General features: G+C 38.5%; 3 protein-coding genes across 4 annotated transcripts; all 3 read left to right on the top strand.

Annotated features, from left to right (window-relative positions):
• Positions 1–760: 760 nt before the first annotated feature.
• On the top strand, positions 761–5,011 carry rpl26 (ribosomal protein L26). The gene is made up of 4 exons (XM_028588943.1): positions 761–867; positions 1,594–1,765; positions 1,852–1,992; positions 4,845–5,011. The coding sequence occupies exons 2-4, from the start codon at positions 1,598–1,600 to the stop codon at positions 4,971–4,973; spliced, it is 438 nt and encodes a 145-aa protein (XP_028444744.1). The 5' UTR covers positions 761–867; positions 1,594–1,597; the 3' UTR covers positions 4,974–5,011.
• A 1,048-nt stretch (positions 5,012–6,059) lies between these two features.
• Positions 6,060–8,317, top strand: atp6v0e1 (ATPase H+ transporting V0 subunit e1). The gene is made up of 4 exons (XM_028589608.1): positions 6,060–6,312; positions 6,858–6,905; positions 7,694–7,817; positions 7,941–8,317. The coding sequence occupies exons 1-3, from the start codon at positions 6,209–6,211 to the stop codon at positions 7,785–7,787; spliced, it is 246 nt and encodes an 81-aa protein (XP_028445409.1). The 5' UTR covers positions 6,060–6,208; the 3' UTR covers positions 7,788–7,817; positions 7,941–8,317.
• Positions 8,318–8,696: 379 nt separating this feature from the next.
• bnip1a (BCL2 interacting protein 1a) lies at positions 8,697–16,720 on the top strand. Of its 2 annotated transcripts, none has more exons than XM_028589397.1 (7): positions 8,697–8,818; positions 10,644–10,736; positions 10,827–10,918; positions 11,109–11,213; positions 11,452–11,570; positions 14,091–14,292; positions 16,383–16,719. In XM_028589397.1, the coding sequence occupies exons 1-6, from the start codon at positions 8,738–8,740 to the stop codon at positions 14,285–14,287; spliced, it is 687 nt and encodes a 228-aa protein (XP_028445198.1). In that variant the 5' UTR covers positions 8,697–8,737; the 3' UTR covers positions 14,288–14,292; positions 16,383–16,719. The 2 variants fall into 2 exon arrangements, with proteins under 2 accessions (XP_028445198.1, XP_028445199.1); XM_028589398.1 differs by lacking the exon at positions 8,697–8,818 and adding an exon at positions 9,069–9,152 and having other exon boundaries at positions 16,383–16,720.
• The last annotated feature ends 918 nt before the right edge of the window (positions 16,721–17,638 follow it).

Here is a 17,638-nt window from a genome sequence, read left to right as displayed (position 1 = left end):
ACAGGGGGGAGGGGGGGGGTCGTCTGTCCTCTCAGACGGGAGGTCAGTGTACGTGTGGTCTGCCGGTGTAAACACCCGCACCCCCTCGTGTTTGTTAAGCTTATTGGAATTAGCCTACAGCTGATTATAGAGAGGATGATGTTGTTCCCACGATGTTCCAATATGTATCTGGCAGGCCACTTATTAGCCTATTACACATAGGCTATAATAGCCTCTAACCTACAATACACATATATGGCTATTTTCTGGTGTCACTGTATGATTTGCCGAATATGTTTTTATCACATCACTGGTGTTAGTTCTTTATTCTAATTTGTAGGGAAATTACAACAGTAGCCTACAGCGTGTGATAAATATAGGCATATGCCAAAACTTAATGAATCACAGACAAAACTTGTTTCCAACTGCTGACCAGGTTTTTAATTAATTGGGGTTGGCGCCATCTCGTGGCAATATTTCATATAGGCTAGACAGCAAATGAGCTCTTATAATGTTGCAAAAATAAAACCTGTAATAAAACCAGTTAAGAATGTTTAGAAAGTAAGTCTCGTAAAATCCATGCTTGTGCACTTTAACTTGTGGTAGCCTAAATAGCCTAATGCATGACCATAAAAAAAAGAAATTGATGAAAATGAACTAAAAGTTTTAAAAATCGCCTCATACGTCGATTTGAACTATTAGGACTACACGCAGCAGTGTTAAAAATACTAATTGGACTAAAGTGCTCGTGTTTATAATTACTGTGCTAAATGTGTTTTTTTTAATTCCCATAACGTAGACATCTCGCGAGACTTGAGTGTGAACTAATGCCAGCGGAAGTACTTTTCGAGTCTCTTTTCCGCCGGCCATAGAGGAGCAAACGGCAGGGTAAGAATTCCTGGTAGATAATTTCACTAAAGTTATCACCATCCATCCTCTCTTTAATGTCACTGTGTATTCATATAAACGTCTAAACACCTCGTGAAACTTGTCACAATTAAAAAACGGCCAATATTGAACAAATATTGATGATAGATTAATAGTTAAACCCTCTCAGTATTTGGTGCCTCTGCTAGGTCGGTCGGTATCCGCATGTCGGCGGCGAATACTGAAGGTGGCTGATTGTAGGGGCTAGCGACGAACATTCGACTTTCTATACAGTTGTATGCGTTTCTTTGTAGTCTGTAACTTACTGTTTGCACATAAATACTGTCGCTCCAGTCTGTCTGTTATATTATGCTAACACAGTGGTGTCATTTTGCTAGCTTAGCATAACGTCACCGCTTTGAAGAAGTAGCTAGCTACCAAAACCTAGCCAGCTAGCAACTGTTTTAATAACGTTAACATGGGTGTTTTAAGTAGCATTAGTTGCAATGTTTCTGTTAGTTTCAGGGGAGGTAACGTTAGTTTGCAGAGTTATTCAAACTCGAGTGGATATTGACGTTTGGATATTAGCATTTGCTAACATGCTAATGTTCAATTTTCTTTTGAAACTTTGTGCTTGCAGATGTCACGTTTTCAGCAATAAAGAGATATTTGTCCGACAACTGCATGCTTTGTTATAGAATTTAGTTGTTGGCTAGTTAATAACCTATATGTCTTGTTTGCTCACAGCATCATGAAGCTTAATCCATTTGTAACATCCTCGCGCCGCAAGAACCGCAAAAGGCACTTCAATGCCCCCTCACACATCAGGAGGAAGATCATGTCTTCCCCCCTGTCCAAGGAGCTCCGCCAGAAGTACAATGTGAGGTCCATGCCCATCCGTAAAGATGACGAAGTCCAGGTATTTTAGTTCGACTTAAAGTTTGTCATAATTTGTATAAAGTGTAAGCTGTGCTTGCTTGACTTGCTTGTTTTGTTTACAAACAGGTTGTCCGTGGACACTACAAAGGCCAGCAGATTGGCAAAGTAGTGCAGGTCTACAGGAAGAAGTACGTCATCTACATTGAGCGTGTTCAGAGAGAGAAGGCCAACGGAACCACAGTCCATGTCGGCATCCACCCAAGCAAGGTGAGATACAGTTGTGTAGACCTCTACCTAGTGTGCTTAGTGGAGAGAAGTGTGAAATGTCATTGTTGAACGCTGTAGGCTGCAACGGGAAAGTCTGTCAATCCTTACCTATTTTAAATGGCTGTGTCAAGATCCACACTTGAGATGTCTTCCTGTGCCTTTTTTGGCTTCTTATCGATGGCAGACCCTGCAAGCACTCTGCAATAGAGGTGGGATCGGCAGAGCAGCACTTACCTAGATAATGGATGGAAAATGCTAGACCACACTTGATTGTATTGGTTAACCCAATTCATACCAGGTGAAAGACCTGTAATACACAAGTATTCAGTTGTCAACACTGAGAAAGGGTGTTGATTCAAGTTTGTGGTGATCTTTGAGGCTGCAGTTAGGGGTGTTGTTGGATTGAACTGCATTATATTGAGGTTTTTCTTCTGGGATTTCAAGTTCTCTGAAATGGTAAGATGGCACATCTCTTACCATCAGGTGTCAACAATATTTCGACACTTAGTTTCCATTAGGTACAACAAACAATCCAGACTTGACCCCTTGTTCACCACCTTATATTTTTACTGTATTTATGCTTAACTAGTAGTTGTTGAAATGAATATACACTTATAATATGCTAAGGAAAGGTAAAATTCTAACTGCAAAATGTTGGTTATTAAAATTAGTCTTTGAGTACAAGAGGTAACAAAGATCATCACTGAAGTTCAGTATTTCTGTAAAGTTATATAAAAGTAGGGAATGAAAACAGTTTGTCATCTTAAAGATTGTGTACATAGTAACCACAACAGTAGAAACCTTTTATAGATTGTAATGCAATAGAACCTTGTAGGAAATTATACCTTTTGTGAATCTGAGTGTCAGAGACGACAATTAAGCTCTATACAGTACAGCCTTAAACATTACCATAGTGTTTGCATTGCATTATATTGTAAGGTATGGCTGGCCGATGTAGAGAAAATCAAATGTCAAGATATTTTAACAATATATTACAAATACCTCTATCGATAATGCTGCGATATTAGAGGTTTGACTATTGGTGCTCTCACAAAATGGTTACACGAGATTTGTGATAATCAATAATGCGGATATAATGACTTAAGTGTGTAAAGGCAAATAATTGAACAGTCTGGTAAGTTCGCATCACTTAATGCAGCTTGTAAAACCAGGAAAATGCAACTTTACGCCACATTACGATATTCAAAATCTAATCTATCAATATATCGCCCTATTATAAGGTGTTCCTAAAGTTTTTGCTTCTCTATATACATGTAAATGAGGTAAACAAAATAAGAACAGTGCAGTCCACTGCTACTTAATTTCAAAATATAGCCTCAAATTCATAGAACTAAGTTACACAAACTAATCTCACCAGTTTTTATATTAAGGGAGTATTTATTGCAGGGCTATGGTAGAAGCTCTTGCTGCACTGGTCACAGTAGAAAAGGCACAAGTGTTAATTAATTGGGGCTGAATTCCATGTAGCTGTTTCAGCTTGAGGGTCCTGGTATTGTGCATGTTGCCTCACTGTCAAACAACAAACCAAAGCCCATATTATTAGTAACACCTATGACTTTCCTTTGACAAGTCAAAATATCTGCTGTGAAAAGGGCCTGTTGATGAACTAATTTCATCTTATTGTTCAATCCACTGCAGCAAACCCGTCGATCATTTGTTGCCAAGCTGCTTTGGCCCACCATTCAGTACAACTGTCAAATATTTGTATTCATGGTCAAATTCAAGTAGTTTGGGCTTTAGAAGGGCTGTGAGTAAGCGGTCAACAGATGGTCACACAGATGTGATTGATGAAAACTCTACTCAGCAGCGTTTTGCTGCGCTCTCACAGGAACATGTAAACTGGCCAAAACAAACTGCAGTTCTAGAAGTCCCCCTTTCAGACATTTTGACATGATATGGACAAGGGTAAAAGGCACATGTGCATCTAATAGCAATAATGAGGGTTCCCATTCCATTTTATTTAATTCCCTTTTTATTGATACAAATTCAAACCTCCATCAGACAATATTACACACATTTTTCTTAATTTCACCAAAGGGAAGTTATATAAAAGAATAAAAGAAACAAGTGCACAAACATACATTTATACTGCTATCAATAATAGTAACAGTTGTGACAATCAGTTATAAAATAAAATGTGGTAAAAAAAAAAACGTGTAGAAATAAAATTAAGAGTCTACTCTTGTCACCTCCCAAATAGTACATCTTAAGGTAGTTTACTATAAGAGGAGGCATCCTGGGAATGTTGCCAGTGTATCAGGTAGAATATAAATCCATTCCATTTTAGTGTTCCAGTAAGCCATACGGTTGAGCACAACACCTGGGGCCATGGAGTTAGCACACATAAATGGAATGCAGCCATAATTCTTACTTACACACACTTTTCTTGTCCTGGCATCTTAATGTTTGCAGAGGAACCTTTTATTAGTGTTTTTGAGAGCTTGATAGCAGTGGGTCACATTCCATTGACTGCAATATATGTAATAAATGTAAATTTATGTAATTCATGTACATCATGAGTGAATAACTGACCTAAGCCAACTATCAAACATGTTAAGGCCTTTGTAACTCCCATTTCATTAATGGATTCTATTTTGTGAATTTGTAGTAGTTGTACTGATTGCCAATGTCTGTTTGACCAACAGACTGATTACTTATTACATAATATCCGCAGGTAAATATGGTGTTGTTGACATACCTTTAATGTTATTGTAAGGGGTTGTGAAGTCATCAGATTAGTTTCAGAAATTGTTAATTTTTCGTAATTGGTACCACTGCCAATGAGGAATTCTATGACTTGTTTACCAATGTACTATTTTTTCCTTTTGCAGGTGGTCATCACCAGGCTAAAGCTGGACAAGGACCGCAAAAAGATCCTGGAGCGCAAGGCTAAGTCTCGTGCTGATGGGAAGGAGAAGGGCAAATACAAGGAGGAGACCATTGAGAAGATGCAGGAGTGAAAACGATCTTTTGCTATCAATAAACTGTATAAATGGACCATACTTGTCTGTCATGTTTTAGTTGTGGATGTGAAATGGTTTTGTCTTTGCATGGTGTCAAATATATTTCTAGGTTATGGAATTTATAGTTTAAACATGCATACCTTATTTGAGGTAGTCTAACACAGATTGTTGTACATCAGCTGTCAGAAGAAGATTGGGTCCTAGTTAAAGGTCTGTACATACCGGTAGTCAACAAACACACAACACTAGTGCACACATTTTATTCAGTGTTTTAATCCAATCTTGCAGTGGCCAAAGGTCTAGGAAATTATTTTTTATTATGAATTTGTTCTGGCAGAAGTTTGTTCACTAGAGAAACGAATGTTGAAACTGATCATTTGCACTAGTCTTTAGTTGTGCATGTTAGAGTTAAATGTAGAGGTGAATGGGGCCTGGCTGTGTTGATTCCTGTCAAGAACTGAGCTGACGAGTTTAAGGTCTCCCAAACTGACATTTGAAATGTCTGAGTGAAATGCTGCTGGTGGGTTCATACGTGTGTCTTTGGCAGATTGAATTGCTGAAGAGATTTAAGATTTAAACCCAAACAGAAGTTCCATTAAAAGTATGAAATCAGATTTTTAGTCGTGTTTAGCAACATGTTTACTACAGCAGGGGCCTGGTTTTGCTTGCATGGCACTAATTTTGTAATTCTACGAAATGGGCGATAGGTGTCGCTTTTTTCCAAAAGATGGAACCTTCCCAATTCTAGTAGTCAAAATAAAATTCTTTTTTTTTTTCTCCAAATTAAGTGTCTAAGCAACCAAAGAGCCTTACTGTCAAAGTTATGCATTTGCTTTAACAACTTGTTAAGAAAAACGATCATAATCTTGGTATTGTACAATCTTATTTACCAACTTCTCTCTATTGCGCTGATTCACAGAAAAAATGCCAAATAACTAATTGTTTCATCTTTTCAAGAAGTGCAGACGTTAAGATATTCCTTACAAATGAATGTTTATAGATCAGTATATAAAAGGTTAAGAACATGTTTAGAACTTCTTATATACTATGGTTTAGAACCTATATATATGTCAATGTTTAGAACAACGATTCACGTTACTTCCTCACTCTCCCGGTCATGTGATACACACTTTGTGGACCCTTGTCTGGCAGCTGGACAGGATACTGAAGTTGTCTCGAGTCAAAACTTTTTACTTCGGAGATATTCTTGGTTTTAAAAGAAGAACGCCACCATGGCGGAACTAGGTTTTGTGATCGCCATATCTGTGATGACTCTGTTTTGGGGCATTATTGGCGGAGTAGTGCCCTGGTTTATCCCTAAGGGACCAAATAGAGGGTGAGTTTGTTAGCTTCACTTTAGCTTTCAACTGGCTAACGTCAACGAGCTAACTCAGTTTTTATTCTATGTTGTCCCGTGACTCATTTGATACAAGTAGCTGTACAGTGTCTGCAAAATTAGTGATGCCATTTAAATGCATTTCTCAACGTTACTTAAACAATTGTAGACTTGTAGCTAAACCTTGTGGGCGAACTTAACTCGCTAGTAAGTAAAAGTTATGGTTAGCTAACTGGAGCTAATTTGACAGCCCTTCCTTCTTTGTGAGTCGAAGGAAGCTTCTTACTTTAGCTACCTTTTTTAATGCTGGGACTACTGACCTCTCTGTATATTAAATCCATGTTGTCTATTTCCATATATTTAAATACCAAACCAGAGTAAATATACTCCATCTCTTGGAAAATGTGCCTAATGAAACTTCCCTTATTTGCCTGTTTGTCACTCGCATCACGAGATCAAGCTGTTAGCCTGCGTTGTATTTTAAACCCACGTAATGTAGCCATTAACATATACCACTTTAAAATATGTTCTGTCTATTCCCACAGAGTGATAGTCACAATGCTGGTGTTAACTGCAGTCTGCTGCTACCTGTTGTAAGTATTATCATCCTGGAAGTGTGACAGGGTTTTTTGGAAGTTTTGTTGTGGCACTCTGTGTTTTAACAACACGTCTGTTTTTGAAATGATCAAAACCGACAGAAATGATCATTGAATCAGTACAATGACAGACGCATTTATTTAGGTGATCAATTAGTTAGTTTGAAGTAATTGGTTTAGCTAAAATACCAGCATTCCCTTATTCCAACTTCTCAAATGTAACGATGTGCTCCTTTTCTTTGTCTTGTGGAATCACTTTTTAGACCGTTGAAGACGTTGCATTGGGCAAATTGTAAAGGGATTATTTTCTGACATCATTTTTTGTTAGCTTAAATCATAAATACAAATAGAGTACCTCTTTTCCACAATTGGACATTCATTTGTGTAGCTCATACTGTGTGGAGACAATTGTTTCTCACTATAAACGATTGTGCAATATTATCATAATAAAACAATGCTTGTTAACGGACTTAATACTGTTGTGCATATAGTATTTCTGTCTTGTGATAAATTATTCATATTCACAAGTAGTTGCAAGTGTGCATATGGTGTCGTGTTACATGTCAGAGTAGTGCTGCAGCCGAGTGAAGTAGTTTCCGCAGAGGCCTGGAGTTTGATGCTGTGTAGGATAACCCTAACCTGTTTTGTCATGACAAATGTGGGCCTTCATTAAGAATTACCTAGGAGCTTTCCCACATAACATGATGTGTTCTCATTTGCACAGTTTTGCCATTGACTACTTTTGTGTTGACACACGCAATCTCAATATGCTTTCTGTCCATCAGCTGGTTGATAGCAATTCTGGCCCAGTTGAACCCACTTTTCGGACCTTCTCTGTCCACTGACACCATCTGGTACCTGAACTATCACTGGCCTTAATTTACTCTCCCAGGACTCCCGACCAAGCAGGTAAAGTTCTTCCTCTGAAACAGCAGAGTATTGAACCTACATTTGATGCTGTACCTTTTTTAAGCGACTTTATAGATACTGTACTTGTATCTATAACTTCAAACTGTTTGTGTTTATTGTAAGGGGGAGGACCTGCCACTGCTGCATACCAATGGATGTTTGCTTCTGACTTCATGCAGAGATCATTCCTTCTGAATCACCCCAAGAGCAGACCCCTGTGCAATTTACGGAGTGACGCCCACACTGGTGCCTTAAACAAAAAAAGATTCCCAAAGGACTTCTGAGTGATCTCACTGAATGTGCTTTACTTTAAATTAAAGCAACCTCCACTTGTTGTATGGTTATATTATGTATATTGTGTTTATTGTTAATATGGATGGTCGTGCCTTTAAATAGTTGATATGTGGTGTGTTTGATGTTATCTTTTTTTGTCTGATAATATTAGGAATGGATGCAATCCTCTCAACAGTTACAAATTAATAAACTAATAATCAACCCAATTGGTCCATGACCTTTGTAATTTGTTTTGCCTGATTTATGAGCTTGTGACTTGAAAGTGTTGACTGTTCTGACTTAATTTTCATTGATAATCTCTCCTCATTATGTAGACATGTAAAGAATATATGCTTTTTTTTTAATTATACCATTTTAAGTAAACCATTATGCCATTAATATGCCGAGTAATATATCATTTTTCAAATGTCAGTGCATTTTGGCAAAACATGTATAAGTTTTCAGACTGTATATGAAATACATTTAATTCATTATGATATAGAGAATATGATTATTTATTATATTATATACAGTCTGTATTTTTTATTTTTTTTGTAATCCCGTACAATGTATCGGCTTGGTTGTTCTATGGACAAAGTCGACGTTGCTTCCTGCTTTCCGTAGTTTGAGCCCTCTACGTTGGCAACATGGCGTCCTCAGATGTCCACGTCCGAGTATGTGAGCAAGAAATACTCAAATATGACCTGGAAATTAAAGCTCTCATCCAGGTGCGAGTATTTATTTGGTAAGATTACTTTGCGCCATGTCAAGACACGCTGGGCTTTGAGCTTGTCAACCAAGGGACTCGGTGTTGTCTGATAGCATTCATGCTACAGCTAACACAACGTTCCCAGCTGCAGTCAGCCGGTGCCCGGTGTGACGTTACCGAAAGCTCGAGCCGCTCTCTCAAGACGAGCTGCCGCTACCAGTGGAGTAAAAGTGCTTTAACGTTTGTCTTTACTGTGCCAAATGTTCTCTCCGATAATTTGAGGTAATTATATCACGCGGGAAATTAAAACTGCCAGAATACTGGACTACCAGTATTAAGCTATGACGTTAAAGGTAACTTACTCAAATTTTTATTGCATTTAAATATCGAAACTGATTTCCAGTAGGATACGCGTGCTTTACATAAAACCAATCTTTACCAAGTTTGGTTATTTCCCCCCCACTCATTATGAATTACTAATTATTTATTTGATTAAAATCTACACCTTTTTAGCATATATGTAACAGCGTTAACTTTTTATTTAGTTTTTACTGAATTAGCTAGGCTACTTCTGTATGTGTGCACTATGTATTTATGCATGTATTTAATAGGGGTGGGAATCACCAGAGTCATCACTAGGGCTGTAATCGGTCGTTTTGGTCTTAGTAATTTTTTATGCTTATTCATGCTTAATTACTTATTTCCAAGAAACTCATGAGCACATTTATGGTAAACACAAGTTTTAAAGTGGTGCTTTTGCAGGATTAATTGTGGAGAAACTCAGTTTTACAGATGGTTAATTAACTACATTTATATTGTGCTTTTCTAGTCTTAACCACCTCTCAAAGCGCACAGCTCTGGCAATTAAATCAACTAATCGATTAGTCGACAAAATCCTATAAGTGTTAGTCGACTAAGAATATCTTTAGTCGAGGACAGCCCTAGTCATCACGATACTTATGTCACGATACAATATTATTGCGATTTTAAAGATATTGCACTATTCTGCGATATACTGCAATTTATTACCTTTTTTCCAACTTCAAATTTTTCCCAATTTCAAATGATGTCCCCAAAAGAAAACTTTGTCAACATCTGTTTTATCTAAAAAGATACATTTCTCTGTTTGTTCATCTCACTTCAATTTTATTGCTGCAAAATGGGATTGTCAAGCAGACAAACGGACCAGTACATATATCCTAAAAGATCGATACTTGGCGTCTGTGTATCGATACAGTATTGCCACGGAAAATATTGCGATACTATGCTGTATTGATTTTTTTTTTTTTTCCCACCCCTAGTATTTAAGTATACCTGTATGTCTTTTGATATTCTTTTTTTGCTTGATTGTTTTTATAAAGCTCAAACGTGGTTTGTTATGAATTTGACCTTGACCTGAAATTAATCCATTAGTTGATTACGGAAAATGAATAGACAGATTTTGATAATCAATTGATAAAATTTCATTTTTTTCTTTGTTTTTATATAACTTTTTTTTTTAACAGTTCATCAGGAAAAACATGGAATTTGAAGGTGGCCTCTTTGGACTTTGGGAAGTTGTAATTAATTGATAATGAAATGAAAAAACACTATACAGGCCTAGAGTTGCTTTACTTTTTTTTTTTTGGCACATTTGATAGCCCATGTTGACAGATTATTCCCAGCTGACAGCATGATGCACCTCTTACAGAGACTCCCAGTGGTAGTTCATCCTGAGAGAAAAGTGCAAACTGTCAGAACAATTATGGTCCAGCCACATTTTGATACCAGTAACTTCACCTAACCGCGATAATGAAAACATATATACATGTGTCTCTCTCATTCTTGTTTTGATGTCTCCCCAGGACATTAATGAGTGCACAGGCCCTCAAAGCAAGCTGACGGAACTGAACACAAATGTGAAAAAGAGTTTCCACAATCTCAGGTTGCGGATTCAGGTAAATGCTTACATACACGACGTAACCCACTACAGGCACTTGGTTGTATGATAATTGATGAAAAAAAATGCTATTTTGTTTCCTTGACAGGATTTTGAGCAGATGGCTATGGAGCAGGACAAAGAGTCAGACAAACAAGCTTTGATCAGTCAGGTGGAGGGACACAGAAAACAGATGCTGAGGTAATATCTACACATTTCAATACTCTTGCCGTTCCTTGACTTGTATAGATGTGAACTGCTGTGAGTTGTCTCGTTCTTTGGGTTAATAAAGCCGACAAACTGTTGGGGGGAGAAGCATGTAAAATAGTCTGCCTAAACTTGCGTAATGTCTACTTTATTTATTTGTTTTTATTTACGGCTGTGTTTCCAGCAACCAGACCGGTTGGAGGAAAGCCAACCTGGCCAGCAAACTGTCCATCGACAATATGGAGAAGCAGGCACTTCTTAATGGAGCAGATAGTGCTGTGAGGCAGAGGTGAGCCAACAATGTGTGCTAGTACTTGTTAGAGAGACAGTCTCATAAACGAGAAGCGTTCCGAGACGGGGATTTCCCTTTATGTCCTTTGACCGACATACTAAATCCTCTCAATGTTGTGATTAGGAAATTGCATGGTTTCTACATCCTCATCATTTCTGTTTATAGGATACATTTATTAGCACTAGGACATTTTTGTTTCTGTCACTTGTATCTCTTGTTTTAATCACTTTCTCAGGAAGATGACCAAAGAAGGCTTGGCTCAGACAACCAGCGACATCACCGAGAACCTTATGAGCATCAGCCGAATGATGGCGCAGCGGGTTCAGCAGAGCGAGGAGACCATGACGTCACTAGGTTAGTGAAGGAAACCCCTGATGGTAAAGAGCGTGTTAACAGTGTGTTTGCAAAATCCCTAATTATCTTTTCCACACCAGGCACTTAAAGCAACACCAAAGATTCTTTTGTACCTTTTTAAAATAATGTTTCCAAAATCGCCTTAGTGGTTCATCAACTTGTAACAGGGCGGTTGGCACATCTGCATTCGCTTTGCGGCCCTCTATCGGCTATAACCGCACATGCAAGTTTGCCAGATCTGGGTAGCGGATCTGTAGTTCGAATGACAGCGGTAATGGGCAATTCTGCTTCCAACCTGTAGGTGGACCGAAGAGGAAAAGTGCTTTGGTGTTGCTTTAAAATGTGATTGTTTTGCTGAACTTGTTTTGATTCATATGGATTTGGGGTGTTATTTTGTGTCTCTGGTGCTTCCACACACAAACTTTGGAAAAAAAACCATCCATGCTGTTTTGAGTGAGATACGGTTTCTGAATGTGTCCTGCCTTCAGTCTCCGGGTGAGCTGTTCAAAATCTGCACGGCTTTCTACGTCACTAGCCGAAACGAGCTGGCTAACCGCAACCGTTAGCATGCTAGCGCTAGCATGCTACCTCGTTCTTAACGGCAAAGCACTGCTACATCACACACAAGTTCACCATAATCTACAAAAGAACTACTTAAATGTGCGCCCTCGTTTAGAAGGGAGAAGTCTCCCAGCTAAGGGTGTGACGAGATCTCGCGAGATTAAAACGTGACGAGACTTCTCGTCGAGGTGAAAAGTTGTCTCGTGAGGCGATGTGATGTCAGCGTGATGGAGCGTGAAATTACTATTGAAGATCCCCCTGCCACTTTTAAATCATTTGTGTGCAAACATTTTGGTTTTCCTGCGGAAATAATAAACGGCGAAAGAGTGATAGACAAGACCACCACAGCTCTCTACCAACTACAGCACCCGCGACGAAAACATTAAAAGGCCAAACAACTCTAAAAGCCTTTGCATCTCTGCCACCGGTAAGTGCAAGAGCCACGGCAATAACGAGGGACATAGGCGTTTTCATTGCAGCTGATATGAGGCCATTTTCTGTGGTGGAAAATGTCGGATTTCGGCAACTCCTAAATATCCTTTGCTGTCTCCACTTGCCAAAGCATACCTTTCCATCCCTGCAACCTCAGTTCCAAGTGAGTGTGTTTTTTCTACTGCAGGAGACATAGTTACTGCCCAAAGGTCTCAACTGCTGCCAGAAATAGTCGACATGCTTATATTCTTGAAAAATAACATGACCATATCTTAGGCTGTTCTGTGTAGTTTATCTTATAGAAAAAAATAGTTTCTGTTTGCACTTGTAGTTTTGAGAGAGCAGTACTTTGGTTATTGATACACTTACTGTTTGCATTTAAACATTTTCTGTTGTTTAGACATTTATTCTGTTTTTTTATGTTCGATTTGTGGAAAGGAGTTAGATTTCACAGGGCAGAAGCCAGTTGGTAGATTTTATACAAAACATTTTGCAGTGTTTGCATGTCCTTTACTGCATATGATTCATTAAAATAGTAAAAAAAAAGTTAAATAACATTCATCATTAATAGTTGATTTCAAAAGGCACCTAAATTGTTTTGCATTTTGTGATTTTTCAGTTGAATAAAAAAACTATTTTCCATTCATATATTTCATCATTGAGGATTTCTTTAAAAAAAAATTTAAAATCTCGTCTCGTTCTCGTGAACCCAATCTCGTGATGTGTCTCGTCTCGTGGAGTAAGCGTCTCGTCACACCCCTACTCCCAGCTAATCCTGCCTTGTAACTGACCGAAGTTGGAGAAACAGCCTTTCTTTTACGGTCTATGGAGCTAGCTGACATGATCTACATCTGAGCTACTGCGCATGTGCGAGTGTAATCAAAGATAGTACAGAAGAAAAGATGTCTCACTCTGTAGCTAAAACAGAGACCTGAACACAAGGTGAAAAGAGGAGCTGCAGCAGTGAGAGAGAGCTGTGCAGTACAACAAAAAAGATGGTGTTTTTTTGAAAATTAAACCATGTAAACCTATTCTGGTACAACCATAAAATACAATTATGAACCTGAAAATGGGCATAATATGGGCACTTTAAAGCAACACTATTCTAACATTTTCCCCGCTTCGGTCCCCCTAAAGGTTGGAAGCGGAATTGTCCATTACATTACATTGTGCAAGTTTGCCAGATCGCGTCGCGGATCTGTAGTTGGAATGAACTGGACAATGGAATGTAACGGACAATTCTGCTTCCAACCTGTAGGGGTCAAGTCAAGGTCAAGTTAACTTTATTGTCCCGATGGGCAATTATTTGTACAGCCAGCAGACACACATAAAGACAAGACAAACAACAATACAGCAAAACATGAAATACCCACAGTATGTAAACCACAATAGTTGCGTTGCCACGGATACATTCTTTAGGTTGGGGTACAAACTTTGTGCACACCAATTTTAAAAGACTTCAGTATTTATTTCCATGCACAGCATCTAAAAAGACTATTATGTTAACTATGTATCTTCTCTTTGAAGCCACCTCCTCGAGGACCATCCAAGAGACCAATGACGAATTTAAGACCATGACGGGGACCGTCCAGCTCGGGAGGAAACTCATCACCAAGTACAATCGGAGAGAGCTCACCGATAAACTGCTCATCTTCTTGGCGATTGCCCTCTTCCTCGCCACAGTTCTCTACATCCTTAAGAAAAGACTGTTCCCCTTCCTGTAGACCAGGTACCTTTTTTTTTTTTTTTGGATTATTATTTTTTTTTTTTTTTTTTTTTTTGAGGAGCTCTCCCATTACCGCATACAGTTTTTTTTCTTCTTTCCATGGTTAGCGCAAATGATTTAAACAAATCTCACTGCCCGCGTGTAATATTACACACACACACACACATTACACACAAGTGTCTGCTCGGTGGAATGTGGACCACTCGCTCTGCTGGACTGTGACGCTGCTCAGGGTGAAATGTCCACACAAGATACACCTCCAGTTCCATGCCGTGTTTTAGTCATTGAAAAGATTTTGGTTCACCATACGAAGTAAATAAGAAGATGCACGTGTTGATGGCACAGAATGTGATGGACGTCTGTCTTTGGTTAGTGTGACGGTAATGCTGTGCATTGCTTTTAATGAAATCACTTGTGAGAGGAGATGGACAGTCCTGAAGAAGATATCCAGTACGGTTTTATGTTTTTTTTATATATATATATATATATATATATATATATATATATATATATATATATATATTTATATTTTTTTTTTTTTTTTCCCCCATATCAAAGACTTCACATGTTGCCATGATAATGATACACAATGGGTTAAGGACAATAATGTAAACACAATTTCAGTCAAATCTGATCATCCCAAAACAAAAGTTTTCATTTCAGTTCAGCAATCTTTTATTGACATGCATGTCATTAAAACAGTGTTATATAGTATACAATAATTTTACTGTTAATCAATAGTAGTATTAAATAGAGCTGGGCAATATATCGATATTCTATCCATATTGTGACATGAGACTAGATATTGTCTTAGATTTTGGATATCGTAATATGACACAAGTGGTGTCTTTTCCTGGTTTTTAAGGCTGCATTACAGTAAAGTGATGTCATTTTCTGAACTTAACAGACTGTTGTAACTGTTCTATTATTTGCCTTTACCCACTCAGTCATTATATCCACATTACTGATGATTATTTATCAAAAATCTCATGATGTAAATATTTTGTGAAAGCACCAATAGGCAACACTACAATATCGTTACGGTATCGATATCGAGGTATTTGGTCAAAAATATTGGGATATTTGATTTTATCCGTATCTCCCAGCCCTAGTATTAAATATCACCTGATTTCATGAAGTTGCTGTGCAAATGACATACACGCATTTCGTTCAATTTTTATTCATAAGGATGTGCTGTATAATTACTGAGGTAGTTTTATTACAGCATTATAATGACTTAATGCTTTTTCTTTGGAAATAGAATATTGTAATGCCTTTTTAACTCTGACCCAAGCCCAGCTGCAGTCACTCAGTTTGTGTTTCACTAGCTGGATGGTCCCGAAAGTGCTCGCAGGGTTTCCCCAACCATCACAAAGCACAGGCGCAGAGTTGTTTTGGGCGGAAGGGATTTAAAATCAACGTGGGCATCAAAACTAACTACATGACTTTTCTCAGATCTAATGATTGTAATTGGTCCCCATGGACTTCTTTAGGGCTGCAACTCGATTACTTTCTAGACTAATCGATTAAGTTTTTGGTCTTTAAAATGACAGAGAATGTGGATCAGTGTTTTCCAAAGCCCAAGATGACGTCCTCAAATGTCTTGTTCAAAGATATTCAGTGTTCTGTCATAGAGGAGTGAAGAAACTAGAAAATATTCACATTTATCAAGCTGGACAGTTTTTCATTAAAAAAAATGACTCAAAGGATTAATTGATTATCCAAATAGTTGGCAATTGATTTAATGGTTGAGAACTAATCAATTCATCTTTGCAGCTCTAGGCTTCTTAAGCAAGTTTTGTCTTTAAGCTTTTTGTTATTTATTTATTATATGCTCTAGCTTTTCCAATACTTTGAACACAGATATGATGATGATGATGATAATAATAATAATAATAACAATAATAATAATAATAATGGTCCACAATGGTGTGAAATTGCATTTTCTTTTATTGAACAACGTAACATTTTCTTGAGGGAAGACCCTTTTAAACCACCTGCCAAATATGTTCACCTAAGGCTTCTAGGGAACAAACGCTGGCTTGTACTTGTATATGTGCACTTGAAATTGTCTTTATGTTTTATTTATTTAGCGTGCATTCGCTCTGGTCTGCAGCAGAGCAGAAAAGCTCTGGACAGCAGTGGCAGCGATCACACATGGCAGAGATAGAGCAGCATGCATCCCTGCCTTTCTTCAGATAAGACCCGGAAAAGCAGATTATTCCGACCCCGTTTCCCTCTCCCTTTCCAGTGTGGGTGGAGGGTGAGTGGGGGATATTTTTAGGTTTGTGTGGTGCTGTTATCTGACGTTGCCTTTTCAACACCTCGGAGGAGAGGGTGGCCAGAGGAGCTCCATGACCTTGCTACCCTGTTTGCAATTGCCTGGCATTGCCATTTTGTTTTAATACATGTTCATGTTGTCAGTATATTGATTGTCAATAAACAAAAAGTCTCGTGGCTTGATGTTTTGACGTGTTTCTCAAACGTGCGCGTGTGAGGGTGTAAATGAGATAGAAGACAACGGAGGACGTGTGGAGAGACCTGAGAGACGCCCAAGCGTCTCTTGCTCGTGCAAAGTGCCGGCAGTCGGGCAGAGCCTGTTTAACCGCACACTTAGACAAGGCCTCTGGCTCTCTGTCAAGCAAATCGAGCTATTCTTGCATTTAGCACCGTGATAGTGTCAATCAAGTGTTTGGGTTTGTATCTGGACAAGTGGACCGGGTCGCACACGGCACCACACTGACGGCGTAAACGCAGCACCAGACAGAATCTCCACTTTCACAGTTACTCGTACCACTGAAGGGAGCTTTTTTTCACTTCTTTACCTGACTGTTAACAATATCCGTGTATTTTCCCGGCGAGTCCTTCAACTCAATTTCGTCCGCTCTCACAAACACAGAAATGACTTAGCCAAACAGAAAATAAAAGTTTCAGAAAGAACGTCTTTTAATAATCAAGTACGCTGTCCAAAAAAATGGAGTCCTATCGTGGATCAGGTAACATCTTGGATTTGTCCTCCATATTTTACAAGTACAGACAAAAGCCATTGACTTTCAGTGTGGCTTTTGACAGGCTGCATAGAGAATACTTGTACACACAATAGAATTATTGAAAAATCTAAATTGTAATGACTTTAAAACCACATTTCCTTGCGGAAACCCGATTTTAACGCTTAATACAGGTCAAGGTTATGGCTCACAGCGATCTCTGTCCCAGCAACTGTAAACCTGAGTGCACATGGCCGACAGCGGCTTGTAAAAAGTGTAAACTTTTAACAACCTTTTCACCTTGTTTGAGCATATTGAAGGAAGCTTCCTAATAGCCACTTGAACACTTCAACCAGACACAA

This window comes from Perca flavescens, chromosome 10, assembly GCF_004354835.1.
Source record: "Perca flavescens isolate YP-PL-M2 chromosome 10, PFLA_1.0, whole genome shotgun sequence".
Taxonomy (NCBI): domain Eukaryota; kingdom Metazoa; phylum Chordata; class Actinopteri; order Perciformes; family Percidae; genus Perca; species Perca flavescens.
Note: the sequence above shows the minus strand (reverse complement) of the source record. Positions and strands in the feature narration are given on the sequence as shown.

What these genes read in the sequence shown, in the direction of transcription:
- rpl26 (XM_028588943.1), top strand. Translation starts at nt 1,598, where the DNA reads ATGAAGCTTAATCCATTTGTAACATCCTCGCGCCGCAAGAACCGCAAA. An exon ending in GTAAAGATGACGAAGTCCAG is followed by an intron (nt 1,766 to 1,851) that starts GTATTTTAGTTC and finishes GTTTACAAACAG; the next exon opens with GTTGTCCGTGGACACTACAA. An exon ending in TCGGCATCCACCCAAGCAAG is followed by an intron (nt 1,993 to 4,844) that starts GTGAGATACAGT and finishes TTCCTTTTGCAG; the next exon opens with GTGGTCATCACCAGGCTAAA.
- atp6v0e1 (XM_028589608.1), top strand. Translation starts at nt 6,209, where the DNA reads ATGGCGGAACTAGGTTTTGTGATCGCCATATCTGTGATGACTCTGTTT. An exon ending in CCTAAGGGACCAAATAGAGG is followed by an intron (nt 6,313 to 6,857) that starts GTGAGTTTGTTA and finishes CTATTCCCACAG; the next exon opens with AGTGATAGTCACAATGCTGG. An exon ending in GCAGTCTGCTGCTACCTGTT is followed by an intron (nt 6,906 to 7,693) that starts GTAAGTATTATC and finishes TCTGTCCATCAG; the next exon opens with CTGGTTGATAGCAATTCTGG.
- bnip1a (XM_028589397.1), top strand. Translation starts at nt 8,738, where the DNA reads ATGGCGTCCTCAGATGTCCACGTCCGAGTATGTGAGCAAGAAATACTC. An exon ending in AAATTAAAGCTCTCATCCAG is followed by an intron (nt 8,819 to 10,643) that starts GTGCGAGTATTT and finishes ATGTCTCCCCAG; the next exon opens with GACATTAATGAGTGCACAGG. An exon ending in GATAGTGCTGTGAGGCAGAG is followed by an intron (nt 11,214 to 11,451) that starts GTGAGCCAACAA and finishes TCACTTTCTCAG; the next exon opens with GAAGATGACCAAAGAAGGCT.